Genomic DNA, 22,622 nt, shown 5'->3' on the forward strand with positions numbered 1-22,622 from the left:
AAAAGCACAGAATCAAGGAAAAGCTAAAGAACATTGCCAAGAATTTGAGTTTTTACTGGTATTGTGAGAACACAGTAAAAGTTAAGCCTGAGGAAATCTGATACTTAACTCAAGTGGTGAAAAACTGCACTCAAAAGGCTCCCAACTAAAGCTGGCTCTTAACTACACCTACAGATGTGGTGTTCAAGGGTTGATCCAGAGGGGGCTAATTCTCACTAATATGTACAAAAGAGAGTTACTGAAACAAAACTCACTGGACATTACAGAGCAGAAGAGATCAATCTGCACAATGTCAGTAGGGTTTTAAAGCAATGTATGCTTCCTTTGGGAAAGGTGCTCTTCAACAAACTGCTCACTACATTAAACAGAAAACACAGTGCATTTCCAAGGAAACTGAGAAATCAGACAAACTCACTTGGATAGGCCAAAAAAAAACCCAACTGTGAAAAGAGGAATAGCTTTTTCTCAATAGAAAGTCTTTTGCCAAAATCCTACAAGTAAAAGCGACAAGTACGTAGGACAAACTAACAGACAAATACCAACCCCTCAAAACAGCTAGATAAATCTGGGCAATCTGGGAGAAGCTCTAAGTAAGTGGACGAACAGTTTTCTGTCCCAGAAGTAGAAGGACATACCCCTTTACCTATTAGCTCCCTTTTCTCCTCATTCCTCCCCACTCTCCACCATTGTTAGAGCCCACAATGCTCCATGCATTGAAACTGCCTTCAATTAGCAGCTGAAGTGAGAAGTTTTAAAAACAAACCAAAACATGGCAGGGGAGAGGAGTGGGGAGATCTGTACTGCTTAAGCATGCAGATGGCTGCTCATTCCAGCAGGATGCAGAGCAGTGTGCTGGGGTAGCAATATACTGGGGACAGAGCAGACTTTCAGAAAACATTCACATAGGTTTCTTTCACAGTCATGGAGCTGAGGTTGCTGCTGCTGTGTTTCAGACTTTAAAATCAGCTGCAGAATCTAGGATGTCAGTTTTGATTTTAAGAATACATTCAAGTTATTCAGAGAATAATTTCCTATACTATCTTCTTACCAGCTGTAACAATAGATTTGAAGTTCCTAACAAAACCAGACCTTTGAATCTGTTGAATAGGAGATTATCTAGTCTAGGAGAATAATCCCAGCAAAGTGAAAGAGATTTGATGGAGGATGGTTAAAACCAAAGGAATTATCTGGCTAACACAGAGAGACAGAAGGTGGGAACATAATACCTTCTGCACATGAAGCCCTTGTTCAGTTTCTAGTGACAGACCAAAAAAACCCCCACATGTACTGTCTTCTAACAGAACAGCTGCTTTTATGTTAGATAACCACAATCAGGGTTTAGTCCAAACTCAGACTGAATACTCCAAATGTGTTCAAACTCTACTGTTACGCCAACAGTCCTATGAGACATCCTATTACAGATAAAGATCAGAAGGAAATCTCAAACCCAAACAATGAATGATACTAGATTTGAAATACAGATTTAGCATCAATCAGCAACTAATAAGTTTTAAAAAATAACAGACAACACAGATCAAGTTATAGCTGGGGCACTGTGCTGCTATATGGCTGGGAAAGATGCTTGAAGAGGGCTCTCTGATTAAAAATCAGTTATAAGATCTTGGAAAAGTTTTATCATTGCCTGAAATTCCATTATATACATAGTTATGTCAAAAAATTTTCTGCATGCCACAAATTTTAACAAAAGGTAGGTGCATGGTTCCTGTGGACTGAAAAAGGCTGAGGCTAGACTGCCTTAAACCTGAGCTGTTGTCCAGGCAGGGGGAAAAAATTCACTGTAACTCAGGCTAGTATGGTTTGCTTTGATTTCCTTTTGTTCATGAAAAATAGTTCCAAGAAAGAGGGACTGTCTCTCAACACGAGTCTCCAGTTTTCTGCAGGTAATCTGTCATAAAGTATTTCAAGTGAAAAAAAACCCTGCATAGTCTTTACCACTATCCAGATTGATTGTTCTAACAATACATCTGATGAATTAAAAGAAAAAAAGAACCCACGATAAAAAGCATCCCTCTTCCTCAAGCTGTGTTTTCATTCAGAACTGACCCAAGAGCACCTATTTTTTGTGATGAAGCTGGTGAAAGTGGGAGTGAATATCACATTTGTAAATCCCAGTAAGGCCTGTATTTAGAACACATGGTATGAAGCATTTCATTGGGTCCTAGGAGAATGTTTTTAATGAAGCTTAAACACTTCCAGGATTAGGACACAGCTGTCAGGGAATTTGAAAATACAAAATGTACGTATGCATGGTTAGGGAATCTGGTGATATCTGAGTGCTGGAATCCTTTTGTGAACCCCTTTAACTCTATGTGAGGAGCATGTACATTGCATTGTATTGCAATTTATCCTCCATTATGTATTACTGTTTTGTTTTCCTTTGTACTTTACATTCAGTATAAATATTTAACGCCCCTCTCTTTGTCATCTTTTCTCAAGTCTTATAAACAGAACTCAAAATATTTAGCAGTTTCTCTTCATGTTTCTCCTTGACTCTTGCCACATTTGGATTGGCAAAATGGAAAAGTGCACATTGCGAAGGAAAAGTGGAAGAGGAAAAGCTCTAATGAGGAGAAGGAATGCATCTGCATCTGCATTCACATAGCAATAGCTCATAAGAATTCTGCCTAATATAAGTATGACTACAGAGAGATGCAATTGATGAAAGCAGCTCTAGAAACTATGGAAGACAGAACTTCTTATTTTTTTCACCCAGTAAATGCCCTTTACTTGTACACCAAAGTGCTGAGTATAAAAACCTAGGTAGATACCATGAACTCGCAGGTTGATAAGTAAAGATTGCCCACAAATAGGGATTGTTATATGTAATTTTTACAGAAAAGTCATTTTGCAGGCAGCACACCCATAACAGCAGGTACCACATAACTCTATATTTATTCCACAGGCTATTTGCTTTGTATTCTGTAGACTATTTGCTCCACTTAGGCTACCAACAATCTATTTTGCATTTTTTGTAAAATAAGGAAGTGACTGAAGAATAATCTTCTTACATTTACCATCCAAGTCAAAAGCATAGTTATCCTCTCCCAGTCTCTTGATGCTACGCAGAACAACAGGGTCAGACATGATGATTAGTTACTTAAATCCGAAGTCCTGAAGAGAAGGGGGGGGGGGGAAAAACAGAGTGTCAGCATACATTTGTCACGAACATATGACAATATTACGTCAAACTCTTGTTTACCTCAGCTTTGCCCTCATTATCCCAGGGCAATGCCACTGATTACAGCACAAGTTACAACAAATAGCTGTCCCAGACACAGTGAAACTACAGAGTAGAAAAACACCTCAGAGAAGGATGCCCAACTCACCCCCAGTTGCATGGTCTCTGAAAGGCTTCAATGCCTCCTGCCTCAAGCAAGGGCTGCCACACAGGGCCTTGCAGCCCACAGCAAACAGCCCCATTAAAGCCTGTATTAAAATAAACTACTGGTTTTGTGCAGGTGAGGTCCATAGGTTATAGAGTGAGATATTAACATGACAGATCCTGCCTCAGTTATGAGGGAGCGGCAGGCAGGAGACCTGCCCCTGCCTTGTCCCATCCTGGCTGGCAGCGGCCAGCAGGACCACGACAGGGGGACAATCAGACAAAAAAAGGGGGACAAAAGGAGTGGCTGTGGGGGATCCCAGGGCCACACCAACATCTGCAGAACTAGCACCCCACGACCAGCTGCACTCCCACAGCTCTCATCCAGGATGAGTTACCCAGCAGACCTGCTCCTCCAGACGGGTTTATTCCTAACTAGTCACACTGACATGCTGCACAGATGTCATACATGAGCAGAAATAAGGAGACAAAGTTAACACTTTTTTGTTGAAATAAGCACTTTTGTGAGGTAAAATCTGCCGGTAGTGCTAGTTTTGGCCAGGCAGGCCTGGCATCCAAGATGGCACCTGGGGAAAAGTGCTGCAAAAGCCCTCCCCAAAACATGCCCTTTCATAACAGAAGTCATGTCATCCCCACCTTTGTTTAATGTAATGTATCCCAAAGCATACTTAAAACATTTTTATGTTTATACTTCTGTATAAACCTCTCACAACCTCTCATTTTAAACTTATTACACTTCCCAATATCAAAGCTTTAACATCTTTTACCCAAGTGACACAAGAAGTTTTCTGTGTAAAAGACACATTTCCACAGATTATTTGTGTTACACCACCTGCCTTCCCAGCCATCTTACCTTTTACCCACTTAGCCCTCTAAAGGAACCATTTCTTTTCTGCTAATTGTATTAAAACTACAAAAAACCTTCATATTGGCAACAGCTGTGTGATTAGCCACAGCTGAGCAGTTCCTTACAAGTGGGAAGGACTGAGACAAAGCTCGACTCTGAAATTACTGGAGGATGAAGGAAATACACCCATTCCTAGATCCAACTGGAGCAACATAATAGGAGCCAGTCCAGTGGTTCAGGATGCATATGTGACTTTTAATAATTTCACTTCCCATAAAGTCCCAACTTTTCATTTTTGTTACTTTTCCCTCCAAAGAGATTAACGGTTGGACTTGATGATCTTAAAGGTCTTTTCCAACCTAAATCATTCTGTGATTCTAAACTGGCTTTCAGAAACTGCTGACTCCCAGCCAAGCCCTTCTCCTTTCTATCCTCTTCTGAATTTTGTGTGTACATCTCTTGGCACATCACTGAATCATCTCCAAGTCAGGCTGGAAAGACCAAAGTCTCTTGATAAATCCTAAGCATCCAAGGCAAAGTTCAATTATTCTTGTGTCATTTTAACTGATGATTATCAAACATGCCTCAAGAGCTCCCCAGGCAATTAGTGCTTTGCTATCCTTATTGCTAAAATAATTTTTCCTAATGTCCAATCCGAATCTTGCCTGTCACAATTTAAAACCCTTACTTCTTGTGCAGTCCACCAAGGATATGGAACATAATAATTCCCTTCCATTTTGTAAATAGGCTCTATTTATTTGAATAGTACTAGAAAGTCTCTCTATTCAGATGAAGAAACTCACTCATTCAATTTTCATTGGTAGGGTGTATTTTTTAAACTTCTGATAATTTCAACTGTTCTCCTCCAGATTCTAGCACATCTTTCTTGAAGTGATGAGTGTATAACAGCACTACAGCACCAGTCTTACCAACACTGAGCAAAGGAGAAGGATTATTTCATATTTCACATTTCACAGATTATAGTCTTGTTTATGCAACCCTGTAAGACATTTGTTTTTTTACCAGAAGTATCACATTGTTGATTCACATTCAGTTTGTAATCCACCAAAGCCACTAATTTTTTTGCAAACAATTTGTTCGAGCCAGTTGCTTTCCAAACTATGTTTTTACAGTTGATTAATCCTGCCTGCCATTGTCCATATTTAATAGCAACTTATATTCTTCAGCCCATTTTATGTGTTTCTTAAGGGGATTTTTATTTCTAGTCCTGTTCTTCAGCATATCTGTAGTCTGTCCTCCCTTTATGTCATGATAGAATTTAATAAGGGTGTTCTCCATTGTGTAATCTGCATAATTATCAATATTACTGGATTAATTATTACTGGAGACAGACCTCTGCAGAACTTCGTTCCGTACATCCATTCATTTGCACATTGATTCATTGATTGCTACTCTATGGACTTAGTTTTTCTTGCCTAAAAGTTTCTGATGAGCAGAGATAATTCATTCATCCCCTGTTCAGTAAATTCTGACCCCCTCGCATTCTGTGACCCCCTAAATTGTTACCCAAATTCTCTCTTTAAGTATATGCATAAAGCCAAATCACCACTGCAGTAGCAAAATGTCTGGCCAGTCACAACATAAAATCACAGGAGCTTTTAACTCATCCCCACATACAGCGAAAAAATTTATAATCTTCATCATAATTTTTCCATTCTCTGAGACAGACGGCAAATGGACTGAACAAGCCATGGTACTTCCTCAGCTGAAATCTTCACCATGTGCACATTTCCAAGTTCTCTTTCTGCTCTTTTATGTAACAGAGAAAGCATGCAACTGCCCAGAAAGCATCGCATACGTATTATTGTTTCACATAGGACTTCTCTACAAATCATTAAATTTCACTTCCACTGGATTTGTATCAAGCATATGGAAGAGGATTTAACAAGGGCTTAATTTCCAGATGACATTATTCGGTTTATACGGAAATAAATATAGATTCCTCCAAAAAGCAAGCATATATTCCTGGCAGCTTTAAGTCCCTTGAGATTACATTTTCACTGAAGATGAGAGTGACAATTTTCCCCAAGTGGGAGAAAAAAAATTCACTCACTTCTTCAGTGAAAACAGAGTTATTTTCTTTTGCGGTGTCTGATTGATTGAAATAGTCTGAAACAGAAGCTCTCCAAAACCTGTTTGTTCAAATCATCCTAAAGTTCCAGAAGTTTCTTAAGAAAAATAAAGTTCCTCAGCCAGCTCATTTTTGGCAGTTTTGTCAGTGATCACATTCTCAAGACAATTTTTTTTTCTTTTATATCTCAATTCAGTTGTGAGGTTGGAGCTAGAGATCTGAAAACACAGACTTTTTGCTCCATTTACAAATAAGTTTGATAGTGGTAGCACAGATTGGGGACCCCTTCACAGTGAGGTGATTCTAAGGAAAATACAACTTAAACAAGCAATTGGCCTAAGGCTGGCCAGGTTTTTTACCTTAAGTAGATGTTTTTTAGGAATGACATTGTTCTAAAAAGCACGAATTAATACATTTCCAAGAAAGCCACCAGTACAAGAAAAATAATCAAATCACAATGTTTGTATCTTTGTTAAAGCTTTTCAGATTTTTGGTTCAAATGGTTAAAGCATCATTGGCTGAATCAGTAATGCCCAGAAGATACCAACTGCAACCATACACTCATTTTTTCTTCTGCAAAAAGCAGTTCACCGCAATGGTAATTTTACTAGCAATTTGTCCTTAAACATGAAGCCATCATTTGCTTCTAGCTCTAGTACTGACTGCTTTGCACTGTTTAGCACACAAGTAATGGAATGGTATGAAGAAAGTTGAGCTAATAGACAAACTGCTGATTCTACACTGAAATTAGTATAATTGGAAATGTCACCTGGATTACAAAATGGGTTCTGCTGGAGTAAAGAAGTAATGTTCCTACCTGTTCTGCTATCAAAATATAGCTAAACTTTAAGGGTGGTATTTATACACACATTCCAGCAGCTTTAAAACAGTTTACGAATTCACAGAAGTATAAAGCATATTACTGAATGTGGCTCCCAGTGAAAAACTATGAAGTGGTTAAAAAACCACCCCCACTGCATTTCTGCTTCAGAAAGGTGATGGATAATGTCATACTGTAAATTGATGAAGAAGGCAAAAGTAAAGCAAAGCAAAGCCACTCTCTCTGCCTGCCCTCTTTCAGCTACATGTTATTTGACTTTGCAATCGTAACATCTATACAAAATTTTGTAATGGAACACGGTAAAAGTCAATCTGTCCTTTAAATGCCGGTATAGAACATCATGCTGGGAAGTCTCATTTTAGTGCTTGCTCTGACACTGTATTTTAACACTATGAAATGTATTTTGCAACTCTTTTTTTTTTAAGCCTGAATGCTGATGCAGTTTTAAATAACAGGAAAAGTAGAAAAAAAAGCCCACTGATTGATAGACTTGAATAAGGATACTAGTTACAAACACTTGCTAGAGCTGAACTTTCTGGAATTATGTCATTTTTCCAATAAAATTGTGACTGTCCCACATTTTTGAAAGGAAACACACTTTTCCTGTATTTTCTAAAGCTCAACAAACAGATTAGTACAGCAGATTAGCATGCTGTATTAGAATATGAAAATAACCTTCTTCAGGGTCTGAATGTTTAACTGGCAATCACTTACAACATCTTGAAAATACTGTTGCTGATGTCTGCATTAAAAATTATTTAGAATTAGAAATCAGAGATAATAGAAGGCATTAGATCATCCCATATACTCCCGTGTGTGCAAAATACAAACCAGGAGCAAAGAATACCTCAGAAACTGCACTAAAGTGAAATAGGATTTTACTCTAGCCAATTAAGCTATGGCTGCTGCATTTTGGACAAAAATCTTTAAGGAACTCAAAATCCAGAATTAAACAAGTAATACTTGGAAAATGCTAACAAAGGAACATATCCTACAGAATGAAGTAACATTAGGACCTGATCCAAAGCCATTTGAAATTTTTAAATCACATCTTTATTCAGATCAGGTATTTATTTAACATAAGGGGGGGAGGGGGAGGAATAAATGAAAATTGGCCCTGAAAGCACTATCCTTCATTTTTCTCTGAAACTACGTTCCTCGGATATTAATGATAGCATACATGCAGAAGGACTTTTTGCTTCAAAATAGAACTTGAATGTCTTGTTCTTCAACCAGTCCTGTAAAAAAAACCAACAAAAAACCAACAAAAAACCCCAAAACAAACCACTAACTGTGTAAAGGGAAATTAGCATTTAGCTTAAATTGTTCTGAATGGAAAATACAAGTACCTTTCAGTTCAGGAAGTTTCATCAGTTAACTCTGAAACATTAAGCATGATAGATTTGTTACTCACCCGTGGCTGTGAAAAATCATGTATCATAGAACAAATTGCAAGGATCCTGTTCAATTAGTCAGTGAAGCACCCAACCATTTCCCATCACGTTTTCATTATTCTAACCCATTTGTCAGAAGTGAAATCTTTGAATTGGGCATTGGCTATTTGCACCTGGGTCAATAACCATGTGGTCACAATGGTTACAGTTCACTGACATCTAATGGAGGGTTTAAATTTGACTAATGCAATCTCACAACATAAAGTCAGGGCACTTGGAAAGCAATTATACATGAAGGAGACCAGGCGGTTCTCTGGAAAAAAAACCCTCACAATGAATGCACGGGAAGAGATTATTATAGCATTATTTTATCAGCATTAATATAGAATCACATTATTAGCCATGTAATAATTCAGTGCACACTACTGTCCCTGCAGTAAATACCAAAATCAGCTGAAGAATATGAAAATTGGTCCAGAGATTAAATTAAATTCAGCTTAAAAACTTTCTCAAAAGCTTTGTTTTCTAACCCATAGCTTGTCCCTCTCCCCATGGCTTCTAATATTTTACCGTTCTTCCTTTAAAACAAAGATTTTACAACCTGGAAGCTCCTGAGTAGTAGTGAATTCCCATTGGACATGAGCCCTCCATGGATTTTTCAATAAGGGACATAGGTGAGGACAATGCTATGACCTCAGCCAATGTCACCACAGTGTTTAGAGAGAAATGGCAAACATGGTTTAGTTCTACTCTGAAATCAGTTCTCACTATAGAGAGCCCTCACTGATAGGACAAGATAGAAAGGCAATGCCTTAATCTTAGTGACTGTCAGCTCTCCTCAAATCTTCTGTGCTTTCAACTTTTCCATGCACAAAAGCCTCCATTTTCCTCATGCATGGAAGTGCATCATGATTAAATGTAGTTAACCAGAACTCCATTTTCCCTGTTTAGCATCATTACTGCGTTCACAGTGACAGCATAACCAAACATAAACCAGGTGTCTTCTCCCATTTTCTTAGCAAAAAGAAGTTTACATCTATACCAACATACACAGCAGAGCTTTGCAAATAACACTATCTGAGAGAATGTCACAGTGCTAATCGTTTTGTCCATCACATCATAAAGCTAGAGAAGAAAAAAAAAAAAGTTACTTGCAGTGCAGGGCACAGGAGTGGAAAGGCTGGAAGAAAAATTATGTGGTGGAGCAGCACTCTGCTTTGCTTCGTTCTCCCCTGACAGCTTCTTCGGGAGCAAAATGGCCATGTACTGCAGGCTGAGACTCCGGATGGCCAGGTTGTTTCTGTGTTTTGCACTAAAGTCTGTATGCAATTACAGCAGTCTGGATTCTCTTGTCTGACAGAAGGCATTGAGCAGACAGCTCTTATGGTTCATTAACTTACTTTTTAACCATTCATAGCCAAATTTATTTTTGTAGCTAGTGTACACTGGTTCCAGGGTAAAGAAGCCAGACACTGGATTTTTCACTTGGGTATAATCTTAAGTGTGCCACTTACAGTGATAGCATCTCAGAGTGTCAGCAGTATAAGGCGGATCTCAATACTGCACACTTCTGCTTCTGCATGATGCTTTAACTTCCTCTCCTCTGATCCTTTGAAAAACAAAGGAAAACACTTTTTCTTTATTTCTCCCAGTTTTTGAAAATACTTTTTGTTATTTTGCCTCATATGCTATCACAATTTTTTCACCTAAATAGTAAGGTGAACTTAAAGTGAACTCTAAATAAAAGCAAGTTATAGCTTTCTTTTGGTACCCTGTTTTAAGATAAGGGACATTTGAAATAAAGTAGATACAGCTTGCAGCTTGAATTATTAGGCAGACGACTTCCACATCTGTTCTGGGAGTATCACCTGTTAAATACTGTTTATGAAATTAATCTGAAAAAAGTTATCACAGTTATAAAGGTATCTACAGGACAAAACCAATCAAATGGGGCTGGAAGACAACAAGCTCCTCTGCAGGACTCTGATCAGGGCAGAGACTGGAGGAGTGGGAAGTTACAGGAAAGGTCAGTACACACACACAGTTGGTCAGGTTGGCAAGTACCCACATGCTGTGTCTTCATTCGTGGCACCACAGGGCTTACACAAACACGACTTAGTATTCACTTCATCCAATGCAAAGTGAATTTTACACTGAGCTTACTGATTTGTGATTTATGTTATTAAAAATTGAATGTTAATCCCATGAAGTGCATATGTACATTATTTCCTTCAACGCAGCATGACTTTTGAAAAAGTTACTGTCCTTTCCAAAGATCTTTAGCAGGAGTTCTACACGGAAATCTTTTTTGCACCTAAGAGCAAGATTTCCTCTTTTGATGCCTGGGTTTTATCATTTTTGCTGCAAGCAAAAAGCTGTACATTGTTAAGAAGTCAATTTCCTTTTTTTTTGCAGTCAAATTACATTTTGGGGCCAGTTCTGTTTAATATCTTTATCAATGATCTGGATGAGGGGATTGAGTACACCCTCAGGTAAGTTTGCAGACAACACCAAGTTGGGCAGGAATGTTGATCTGCTTGAGGGTAGGAAGGCTCTACAGAGGGACCTGGACAAGCTGGATCAATGGGCTGAGGCCAACTGTATGAGGTTCAACAAGGCCAAGTGCCGGGTCCTGTACTTGGGTCACAACAACCCCGTGCAACACTACAGGCTTGGGGAAGAGTGTCTGGAAAGCTGACCATCAGAAGAGGATGTGGTCAACAGCCAGCTAAATATGAGCCAGCAGTGTGCCCAGGTGGCCAAGAAGGCCAATGGCATCCTGGCTTGTATCAGAAATAGCGTGACCAGCAGGACCAGGGAAGTGATTGTCCGCCTGTACTTGGCACTGGTGAGGCTCCACCTCAAATACTGTGTTCAGTTTTGGGCCCCTCACTACAAGAAGGACATTGAGGCACTGGAGCATGTCCAGAGAAGGGCAACAAAGCTGGTGAGGGGTCTGGAGCACAAGTCTCATGAGGAATGGCTGAGGGAACTGGGGTGGTTTAGCATTGAGAACAAGAGGCTGAGGGGAGATCATTTCGCCCTCTACAGCTACCTCAAAGGAGGTTGTAGCCAGGTGGGTCTCAGTCTCTTCTCCCAAGTAACAAGTGACAGGATAAGAGGAAATGGCCTCAAGTTGCACCAGAGGAGGTTTAGATTGGATATTAGGAAAAATTTCTTCACTGAAAGGGTTGTCAAGCATTGGAACAGGCTGCCCAGGGAAGTGGTAGAGCCCCCCATCCCTGGAGGTATTTAAAATACATAGATGTGGTGGTGCTTTGGCACATGGTTTAGTGGTGGACTTGGCAGCACTAGGTTAACAGTTGGACTTGATGATCTTAAAGGTCTTTTCCAACCTAAAGGAGAAATGGGTAAGAGCAGATACTTCCCTTACAGTGAAATAAGGAAAGTACCTCTGGGCACAATGGAGACATTTCTGTTCCTTTCTCTTGTTATGGAAAGTAAAAAGTCCAAGTCGGTGATTGTTGGGAGCAGGTAACTCCAGGTGGGAGGCTAGCACAAAGAAACACACTTATTTATTCTCCCACAGTCTAAATCACAATCAGGGACATAGTCATGGTGTATTTATTTCTTGGTCACAGAAATAAGCTACGCTGAAACTGCAAAGTACTGTCTGGAGTGGGTCCAGCAGGGAGGCTGGGAGGTAGGCAGCACAGGACTTACCTCTAGTTACTCGCCTTGTTTCTATAGTTAGCCTCTCACCATCTGTTCTTGGAAAGGACCAGAAGCAGGACAAGCATTCACTTATCCCGTTGATCCTACCCAAGTCTGGCAGCCAGTCAGGATTTTTTCTCCATTCCACACACTTGTGCAAATAAAAATAGCAGAGATAGCAACAACACTTCTAAAAAACAAAACAAAAAACCAAACCCAAAAAGTAAATTTTAAATGCAAACTATAACTTTTATATAAAAATTAACTGACTCAGTGTGCTAAAATAAAAAAAAGTCCTTTAAAAAAGACATCTCTCAGAGCGCCTGCCCCACCCACTGGGCAACTGGCCCCTCGGTCACCTTGCCTATTCCTGTCAGAAGGTGGCATGCCCATGTGAGCCTGCCTGTCTCCTGCGCCTCTGCTTTTGCAATTACTCTCAAATGCCACCACTCAAAAACCTTTGGGGCTTCCGACTGAGTGCCTCTTCTCACTCTTCATCCTGAAAACTAGAGGAAAATATATCTGTGCTTGATAAGCCATTGTTGTGGCCCCTATAAAAAATTTGAGGTCAATTTTTACACTGCAGAGGCGAGCCACTGTGGGCAGGTGCTGGACCTGTCAGTCTCCCTGGCAGGCTGGAGTTGGAAATGCAGCCTGCACAAAGCACTCTAACTGAAAACCTTTTCATTTCAGCACTTTATTAATTTGATATAAAGGCCCACTGACCCATTGATTAAAGATCACAGGGACCAGAAGTTAACCATGTTCACCCAAGTCCCATGTTTGTAGATGTGCCTTTTGCCATGGCAAAAACAGGCCTAGGTGAGCCTTTTCCCTCAGTCAGGCTGAATTGGCTTTTATTTTTATTAATTGACCAGATTACAGATCAGGCCAAAATTCTGTTTTACTTATGTTAATTTACTAGTTATAGTTTATATCCACTTTATAATTGAAGTAGGGTGTGATGAAACACAGTTCTGCCTCTTCCTTCTCTGGAGGGGCTCTTCTCAAACCTTCTCCATCCCTGGGCCCCCCGTTTACTGCTGTGGCCAGACCCTGCGGAGGCTTTAGCATGCACGAGGTGCAGCTATCAGGCATGGCTGAGGTCCAGGGGCAGGTAGGTGTGGGAGGGCAGGAGTGGCAGGGAAACACAGTGCTTTCCTGCCAAGGAGGGCACGTCTGCACACAGCCTCCGGGAGCAAGCCTGGCCCTGGCTCTGACGTGTAACAGCTAGGGACTGCCTGGACTGTTACTCAGCTGCAGGTAAAGAAAAGCTGTGAAGGAATATGGTAACTCCAAGAGGAGCAAGGGATTTTATAAAGAGAATGGTAATGTTAATAAGGGTCGCAGGAGAAGGAAAGCCAGCCACTGTGCTGAGTCTGCCATGTGTGCATGCATATGCTGAGGGAAAAAAATTCCTTGTCTTAACAAAGGAACCATGAAATACTACATGGGGAGGGCACTTACCTAATCACTTCTTCATACTTTCTTCATTACTGATGCTGCAGAGGAAGTTAAGCAACAAAAACTAGCATCTCTGCATTGCAACTTTAGCAACACCCTGGGTAACTTCCAGCCCACACAAGAAGCTGCATTTCACCAGCACCTTATGTATGTAAGCACACATACAGCATATTTATGTAAATAAGCACCATGAGCAGCCACAGGGCTTGCAATAAAAATGGGGCTATATTGAACCTGTCATGTCAGAGCAGAAAGCAGTTCTACATGTAGAAAATAGAAGCAGTGTTCCTGTTCCTATTATGATGCTTAAAAACATGTCAGGTGTTTGCAATTTCCTTTTAAATTAAGTTTTGCCAGAGGAGAATTTGGCAATAGTAAATGCAACTATACTGCATCTTGCCCTGCAGAGATGGATTGTCTGTAAGCAATCTCTAAAAAGATCTTTACTCCTTTATGTCTATTTAGAATTCTTTTTTTAGTTGATTGCATTAGGCATCTCCTGTTTTCCGGGCCATGAGCGCTCATGTGGAAGTATAACTGAATTGTTTTCTCTAAGCCGAATGTCATCCATCAAAAATAGTTACTTATTAAGTTCACTATTAAGTCAATTGGAGTATAATCCCAGATATGCAGGCTCTTCACAAACATATTTTGCAGTACTGATGTTGTCACACTGCCTGAGCTTCACTCCAGCAGGTGAAGTGCTCCAACCTGCACCCTCCTTCCTATGCTCAGGGACCACATGCACAGTCCCACGGCCTGGCTGGTGGGAATTTACTTCCTGAGAGGCAAAGTGGAAGTACTTGCTACCCTCTTCCTTGAGAGTCTGGCACTGACAGCAAAAGGGTTTAGTAAAATAGAGTAAATAATTTTTCCTGGCTAGTATTGCTTAAGTATCCACAGTAACGAGAAAGGTTCTGGATCCTGCTGATCTGGTTTGACCTTTTGTTGCCATCTGCTCCCAGTCTTGTTCTTCAATATGCTGTGAAGTAACACTAAGGTCAGACATTTGTGTTGGTTTCCATGCAAATACTTCATTTTTGGTACACTTCCAGTCAGCGTTTCTCCCATATATGCTCAATGGGAGCTTACTGACCTGGCAGCAGTAGCCTAATATGCATTATTCTTTGTAACCTTATTATAATGTATCTCCAGTTATCATTTCTGCTCGAAGGATTTTTTTTATTTGTTTCAGCATAAGAAGGCCACTGCTTTGAATTGTGCCTGCTTCTCTGAATAGTTGCAGTTAGCCAACTCAAGAAAAAAAGAAAAAACCCAACCAACTAACAATCCCTTCTTTCTTTTTGTTTTCATTGTAGGAGAACGTGTCCAGAAGACTTCGGTAAAAATGCTTCTCTATATATTACTCTTTCTTGGCATCATCTCTCTGTGGTGGCACTGGAGGGCAAGAGACAGGATGAAGGTTGAAAATCTCACTGGAAAATACATATTCATCACTGGATGTGACACAGGATTTGGAAATATGGCAGCAAAGGTTTTTGATAAAAAGGGATTCCGTGTTTTTGCCAGTTGTCTGACTGAAGCAGGAGCCAAAGAGCTAAAAGCTGTGACCTCGAAGCAGCTTCAGACAGTGCTGCTAGATGTAAGAGATTCAGACAGTGTTAAGAAAGTGGCTGCATGGGTCAAAGCTGAAGTTCAGTCAGAAGGTGAGTACCAGGATACCTGTCTTTAAAAAAAAATAAATTAAAAAACAAAAAAGCAAGTTTTCCCAAAAATACCATGCTACATTCACAGCTTATTTTAATTGATGTTTGACAAGTGTGTGTGGATGTCTTGTCACCTTCCAGAAACATGGAAGATCTCACTAGAGAGGTGTTTTATACATCTAGTTAGTGATAGGTAAATATGTGGGAATGTGCTCAAAAAGCCAGTCTTATCAATACATCATTGTCAGAACAGGAATCCAGTTCCTGGAACCTTGGTTGGGACTGTTTGCACTCACGTGCATATCTGGGTTATGGCATGAGTGCTCAGCACTTCCCATGCTGTGTTACCCAGCTAGGGAACAAATTAAATAAATTCCACTTAACAACCTTAAAGAGTTTTTATTTTACAAATTGAATACCTGTAATAAATTACCTATAAGTAATCATTCATTCTATCAAAAGCAAAAATTACATATGAACTCTATTGAATAAATCTGAACTTAGCTATTTTGGAATGTTGCTTGCAGACCATCTGAAAAATAGAAAAATACCATATCTCTGACCCAACAAGTTGTGCAAGACAAGATGCTGCTGCCATTACTGATGCTAGCTGATTTCAGTAGGAGTGGTATTGCAGTAGAGTTTACAAAGGCCCAAGATCCTATGGGCTGGATTCTGCTAACTTTGAGTCTAAATCTGGTCTATTATGATGTGCCATAGTACCAATTATACTTAATGCTAAATTCCAATCTCCATTTTACCTCTCCTCTCTTCATCAAATTGTTTATAACTTGCCAAATCACCTTTATTTGAAACTGTGCTTGGTTTCAGGCCAAAAGTGATTTTTTTCCCCAAGAAAAACTGAGCAAGGTCAGACCAGCAGAAATATTCATTCACACAACTCTAACAGCTGATACAAGAGAATGGGTTTTACATTTTTGTGTTTTCCCCTCCCACTTCTGAGGGCTCAGAAATTTTTTCAGATCAGTCTAGTGGTTTTTCCCTGCCTCCACCTCATTTTTTGGAGTTGGCTGTTTATTTAAAAAAAATCCTTCCCATTTCTAGCTGGGGCATGTCAGTCAATGTGAGGCATAAGTTCTCTGCTACAACAAAAACATCAGTGTGGGGAAAAAGGATAGTGAAAGCCTTCTCTGTCACACAGTTCCCATCTTGTTTTCAAACCTCTGAGAAGGATATTTTTAATTTATTTTTTTTTTGTTATCAAGAGCTGTTCTTTATTGTCCTGGCATCTCACCCATCTCAGAACCAGGGCATGCTTACCTGTCTCTCAGCACACTCTACTTGTACCAAGGACCACGTCTATTTCTTACCCATTTCCTGTTACCCAATATTCTTTGCCATACCTGGCCTTCCTCTACTGCCCCTTCTCCAACAAAAAGCCAACACCAGCCCCTAGCCAAAATGCTGTGGCAGGGGGAAGACTACACAAAGGGTGATGGAAAGCATGGTGATAAAACCTGGACACTGAGAGTAAAGCTGAACACTACAGGACATTCTCAAGCAATTCCTCCAAATCTTCATTGCTGTCTTGATCCCTCACTGACTTTCTGTGAAGTCTCACCCAGCTCAATTAATCTGACAAATTTGGTGAGAATTTGCTTCCTGACTTTCTTCTTTTTGTCCCTACAGGTCTCTGGGGACTTGTCAATAATGCTGGGATTATGGGGCCATCAGCTCCTACAGACTGGTTGGATATTGAGCACTTCAGAGAACCAATTGAAGTTAACTTAATCGGACTCATAAATGTTACAATAAATATGCTTCCCTTGATAAAAAAAGCAAAAGGAAGGATAGTAAATGTATCCAGTGTTGGAGGCCGCCTAGCATTCAGTGGTGGAGGCTATTTTGCTTCAAAGTTTGGGGTAGAAGGATTTAATGACAGCTTAAGGTATAACACTCACTATGAGAAAAGACCGCTCTTTTTTTTCCCTAAGGTACCAGCTAAAAACTGGCACATGCAGAACAGTAGATGATTTACAATCCTGGCACTTGGTATAAAATTGAAAAACATTAGACACTTTGGACTAATTCTTCTTAAAAGTTCTTTTGCTCAACACAGACTATGCCACTTCTAAAACTGTACAAAGGCTGCCGGGCACACAAGCTGTCCTCAAGTCTTATTGAAGCACAGTTGGTACTCTCATAGATTCACAACTAACCTATCTTAGTGTGCACAGAGGCCTATTGTAGAGGAAGCTCCACTCGAGGGAACTGAGATGTCTTTGAAATATGAACCTAATTCTCCTAATTGAAAAGTGCACCCAGAAACTTCCAGCAGCCACCCATCCAAAAAACCCCCACATACCATGAGTTATTGCATGATAGTAACTTTTGTCTAAGCTTTGTTCTCCAAAGTATCTTCTCTTAATTATACCATTATCACTAGAGAGATCTAGAGAACATAGCAAACTAATGCAGGGGATCACCATGGCTTCTTCTTGTAGCACAGACAGGGAGCGATATGTGTGCCTAAACACAGTGCTATTTCAGAATACTGAGACACTCACACAGGGCTGACAGATACAAGATGGGGCCAGAGGAACTGTACCAATGTGGAGCATCAGCCAGAAGCTGAGGTGTTCCCTAAGACATGTAAAATGGCTCTATATACGTGCATTTAGGCAGCCAGACAGTCTTACAGACAAGTCAGATAACTAACAAGCTCTGCAAGGAGAACTAGGATGTGAAATACACTATGCCAGCTACTGCACTGTCAGTGCCCATGCCCGCTCTCACTTGGTGAAGCAGGTAAGATAGTTCATTCCTCTTTCATTTAGGGATAACAAGCTGAAAGTTACACAACCATGAACGAACCTCACAGTATTTGTGTGCCGGTGTGCCATGTAAAGACAGAAAGAAAAGCGTTAGTACAGAAAAAAAAATCCCACAGTATTAATAATAATGTCTAATGCAATTAAATCATTGGGCTGTCTTTGCAGGAGAGATATGAAAGCTTTCGGAGTTAAGGTTTGTTGCATTCAACCTGGACTGTTCAAAACAGCATTATCCGATCCAGCAAGGGTTTTGAAAGAGAAGGAGGATATTTGGAATAAGCTTCCCCCTGATATTAAAAAGCAATATGGAGAAGAGTATTTTCAGAAAGGTGAGGCAATTTCCAGACATCTGTGTCAAAAGAAGCAATGCATTTCTTGCTGAGAAAGACTTGTAAAGTAGCATTTTATCTTCTAATCGTTCTGACTTTTTGGAAAGACTGTGATGCAAAGTTACTCTTCAAATGTATCTGTATCACAGTATGACTATCTGCACAAAAGACTTGCTCTGGGAAGCTTTATTCAAATCTCAGTTAAAGATTAATTATTCGTGTTGCCATGAAGCTTTTGAGCAAACTCCCAAACAGAAAAACTTTTATCCGATGATGTAATCAATGTGCTCGATGTGTTTTTCTGTCATTATTGTTTATTTATTTAGTAATCAAAAAGGGAACGATTCCCTTTGCTTCTACTAGCCCCAGTGGTGATGAAGCCATTTAGGACCTATCTGACAGACACTTGCTAAGCCTGCTTGAACAGGAGCTGCTTGTGTTTTGATCCTTGGACTTTCTTGTCCCTCAAATTTCTTTACAATTGTGTTTCACAACTTCCCACAAAGCTATTTCCTTACTACAAGAGACTCATTTACAACTTCAGCATTTCTGTTTCCCTTTGCCTCATATAGTTATGTTTATTCTGAGCTACTGTCAATGCTGGTTGCTTGTCCTCAGACCATACAGGCCTGGTTTTGCCATAACTCTTCCACAATTAAGGGTAACTAGACTGTTCTTGGGGTCAACTATATTACAAGGTCATTATGGATGGGGTCTTGGTCCCCAGAAACTGCTACAAATTCTTGTGTAGGGAGAAACAAGAAATACCAGCTCCTTAGTGAAGTTGCACAGATCAGTGTTGGGGAAGAGTTAAAGTCACCCTGCCTGGCTGTCACTAAATGATCTTCTTTTTTTGAGCTTTACAGATGCAGCAAAGAAGGAAAAGCTGTCCAAGATCTGTCTTAACAAGGACATTTCACCAGTTGTTCAGTGCATGGAACATGCCTTAACAAGCCTCCACCCACGTGCCCATTACGTTGTCGGGCAGGATGCTAAGTTGTTTTGGAGTCCCCTCTCAAGAATGCCAGCAGTTATACAAGACTTCCTACTGCTACGGAACAGAGTAGAGCTTGCGTTTTCCCATGCAAAGTAAATATTTGCTAATATATCCCCCATCACAGACAAGGCTGATTCTATAAGATCTGCCCTTTATACATGATACAAACAATGCATGAAATATACACACATTCCCTAGAAATGTAATTAATACATCTATTTGTCCAATACCTGCTACTATTAAAAAATCCACTACATTATTTCATTTTCCTTTAAGGTGCTCAGTTTGAGAACCCTTGAAGGCTTCACTTTTCACAAAGATCCATAAGACAAAAGTATCCCAGGAAAATAGGGAAGATTCTGGCTTTAAGTCCCCAGCAGGAAGAGTTTGGTCATGTCAGGCAGAGGAGGCAATGGAAACAGGGCCTTCCTCTGAGAGAAGTGAACTCTTGCAATGTAAACTAGGAAGAAAGGCAGAAAATCCTCTTCCTGATGCTGCTTTCTTTAGCAGTCATCCCCATTCAGTTTTGAGGCCAAGAAAACTGTGGTTGCCTTTCCTTCATAGTCCTAACTGGAGAGAGAGCAAAATAAAGTGCCTGAGTCATTGAGCTGGTTGGGATTCATACACCTTCCTACTCACAGGACCTTGCAAGGCTTAGGTGAGGCATTTTCCTGGTCAGCATGCTAAATCTTGAGGATCTCTAAAGTTCAGCTCTACCCACCTGTTGTAAAGGATCCATAGCTACAAACGTAGACTGTGGATCCAATTACAGGGGCCCAATACCCGCAGTTAAAGTAGTGAAGAGCTAAGGGGGCTTTTTATTAAAAAAAAAAAAAAAAAAAAAAAAAAAAAGCTGAGCTTGCAAGACTTCAAGTCTGGGAGCTATTTCTTGGCATAAAAATAATAGCCCTGTGTTTTGTGAGATGCTGAGTAATTCCTGTGGAGAGGCGCTGCTCTTGTTCAATTCCTGACACAAGTGCCTGTTAAGACCCAGCTCCACTGGAATTAATCATGGCAAAGTGGTTGAGAACTGCAGAGACCCCACGTTGAGTCTGTAACTACACATTGCTCAGGAAGCCATTTCCCACTGCCATGGAAACTATTCAGTAATGAAGCAAATGCTTTCCTCATGCTGGTGAATTTGCTATGACATGATCGAGCTACAGAGCAAGTTACCCAGTGGCTATCCAAATAGTGCTGGGTTTCAGTTTAGTTTCTATGGAGCTTGCAAAACATCAATTCTACTTTTCTCAGTGCAGCTTATGCTTAGGCTTTAGTGGGATCATTTGATTTATATCTCAGTTATCTGAATAAGCATCATGGTTTAATCCCAGCTGGCAATTAAGCACCATGCAGCCGCTCACTCACACTCTTCCCCCACCCAGTGGGATGGGGGAGAGAATTGGGAGGGGGAGAAGGGGGAAAGTAAAACCTTTGGGTTGAGATAAAGACAGTTTAATAAAACAGCTGAGGAAGAGAAGCTAGTAATAATAATAATGATAAGAGAATATACAAAACGAGTGACGCACAGTGCAATTGCTCACCACCCGCTGACCGACGCCCAGCCTGCCCCTGAGCAGCAACGTCTGCCCCCGGGCAAATTCCCCCCATTTTATGTACTAAGCATGACGTCATATGGTATGGAATACTCCTTTGGCCAGTTTGGGTCAGCTGTCTTTGCTGTGCCCCCTCACAGCTTCTTGTGCCCCTGGCAGAGCATGGGAAGCTGGAAAGTCCTTGACTGCTATAAACACTACTTAGCAACAACTAAAATATCAATGTGTTATCAACATTGTTCTCATACTAAATCCAAAACACAGCAGTATGACAGCTACTAGGAAGAAAATTTTCCTAGCCAAAACCAGGACAATAAGCTATTCCTTTTAGAGCAGGTTTGAGGTGAATACCTCTCAACTGGCTACTCTTACTGAGGTATTGATGGCATTGCTGTAGTAGATTTTTATTGACAAAAAGTTTGTTTTAAAATAAAGTGACAGAAAACCAAGTTTTCTTTATTTAACATTTAATCCAGAGGTTGCTTTGTGGCTGTCTGGTGAGCTAGTAGCTTCCCTGTCCCAGTCTGCCTGAGCTGTTAGCTTTCCAGGCAAGAGATCGGTCCATTCAAGTCAGCGAAATCCTTGGCTCCTGCAGAGCAGGCAGCACTGGGCCTGTCCTCTGAACTTAACAGACAGCCCTGGTGTCATTTCACACAGAGCCTTTCTAGAAGTTAAAACTTTTTTCTCTCCCCCACCCCCAAGATTACTTGGGATTAGGGAAAAAAGATAGTATGAAATGATATAACCTACACTGATCTTTATCTTTAGAAATTATAGTTAGGCTAGTTTAGTTCAGTCCCTGTCAGATGACAAGTATACTGTCAGCTGCTGCAAGACACTAGCACTGCAAAGGTTAACATTTAAAAGGAAAATACAAACAGAATTTGGGACAGGGCACACTAGCTGTAAATACATTATTTAAACTAGAAAGACAGGAAAAAAATCAGCTGCTTGATGTATTACTTCTCACTGTATGGAGGGCAGATTCTGCTGGCATTTTCTCTCCTGGAACCATGCACCTCGTTTACTTAAATGCCAGCAACAAAAGCCAGTGACTTCTGGAAATGAGCCAACCACAGTGTGCTCTGCTATGGCTATCAAAAACCTGTCCTGCTCACAAGACTGTACGAGGGAGGTGAATATTTAGACATACGTTTTTAGGGACTAGAAGGGACTTATTCAGAAGACCCATGACTTCCCCAAGGTCAGAACATCCTGGGGGACTGCATCCACAGGACTTGGCCTTGATTAGTTTGTGAGAGCCAGCACACAAAGGTGCCTTCAAAACCTTCAGCTGTCCAGCAGAAATAACGTTAACTTCTTGCTTTTCACTTGAGAACCAAATTTCCTTTGTCAATGTTTTACCCTGCTTGAAGCATTTTTTCCACATCCTTTCTAGGACTCAGGGATTTCATTATGAAATAGACCTAAGGAGTCAATGAGAAATCAGACAGTCAGGTGCTGCTTTCTGCAGATGACAGACTGTCTCATGCCAGGCTCTCTAATGGAAAGCTACATTTTGCTTATGTGGTTTCTCTTCTGTTAAGCTCTCTTGCATGCTGTGCTCTGAGCAAGTCAGAGGATCCCCTGTGAGAAAGTGA

The 22,622-nt window shown here is 40.5% G+C and overlaps 2 protein-coding genes across 4 annotated transcripts in view; one reads left to right on the forward strand and one right to left on the reverse strand.

The window, feature by feature from the left end:
- Positions 1 to 3,105, reverse strand: part of ABCB11 (ATP binding cassette subfamily B member 11) — a 44,007-nt gene extending 40,902 nt beyond the window's left edge. For both annotated transcript variants that reach the window (XM_009640756.1, XM_035896245.1), the window contains exon 1: positions 3,030 to 3,105. In XM_009640756.1, coding sequence (XP_009639051.1) covers positions 3,030 to 3,105 — 76 coding nt within the window. The remainder of the gene's footprint in view (positions 1 to 3,029) is intronic.
- DHRS9 (dehydrogenase/reductase 9) overlaps positions 1 to 20,813 on the forward strand; it is a 30,098-nt gene extending 9,285 nt beyond the window's left edge. For both annotated transcript variants that reach the window (XM_035896246.1, XM_009640757.2), the window contains 4 exons: positions 14,997 to 15,344; positions 16,995 to 17,253; positions 18,305 to 18,468; positions 19,335 to 20,813. In XM_035896246.1, coding sequence (XP_035752139.1) covers positions 15,026 to 15,344; positions 16,995 to 17,253; positions 18,305 to 18,468; positions 19,335 to 19,561 — 969 coding nt within the window. In that variant the 5' untranslated portion in view covers positions 14,997 to 15,025 and the 3' untranslated portion in view covers positions 19,562 to 20,813. The remainder of the gene's footprint in view (positions 1 to 14,996; positions 15,345 to 16,994; positions 17,254 to 18,304; positions 18,469 to 19,334) is intronic.
- Positions 20,814 to 22,622: the final 1,809 nt, after the last annotated feature.

This window comes from Egretta garzetta, unplaced genomic scaffold (assembly GCF_000687185.1).
Source record: "Egretta garzetta isolate BGI_Z169 unplaced genomic scaffold, ASM68718v1 scaffold16, whole genome shotgun sequence".
NCBI classification, from domain to species: domain Eukaryota; kingdom Metazoa; phylum Chordata; class Aves; order Pelecaniformes; family Ardeidae; genus Egretta; species Egretta garzetta.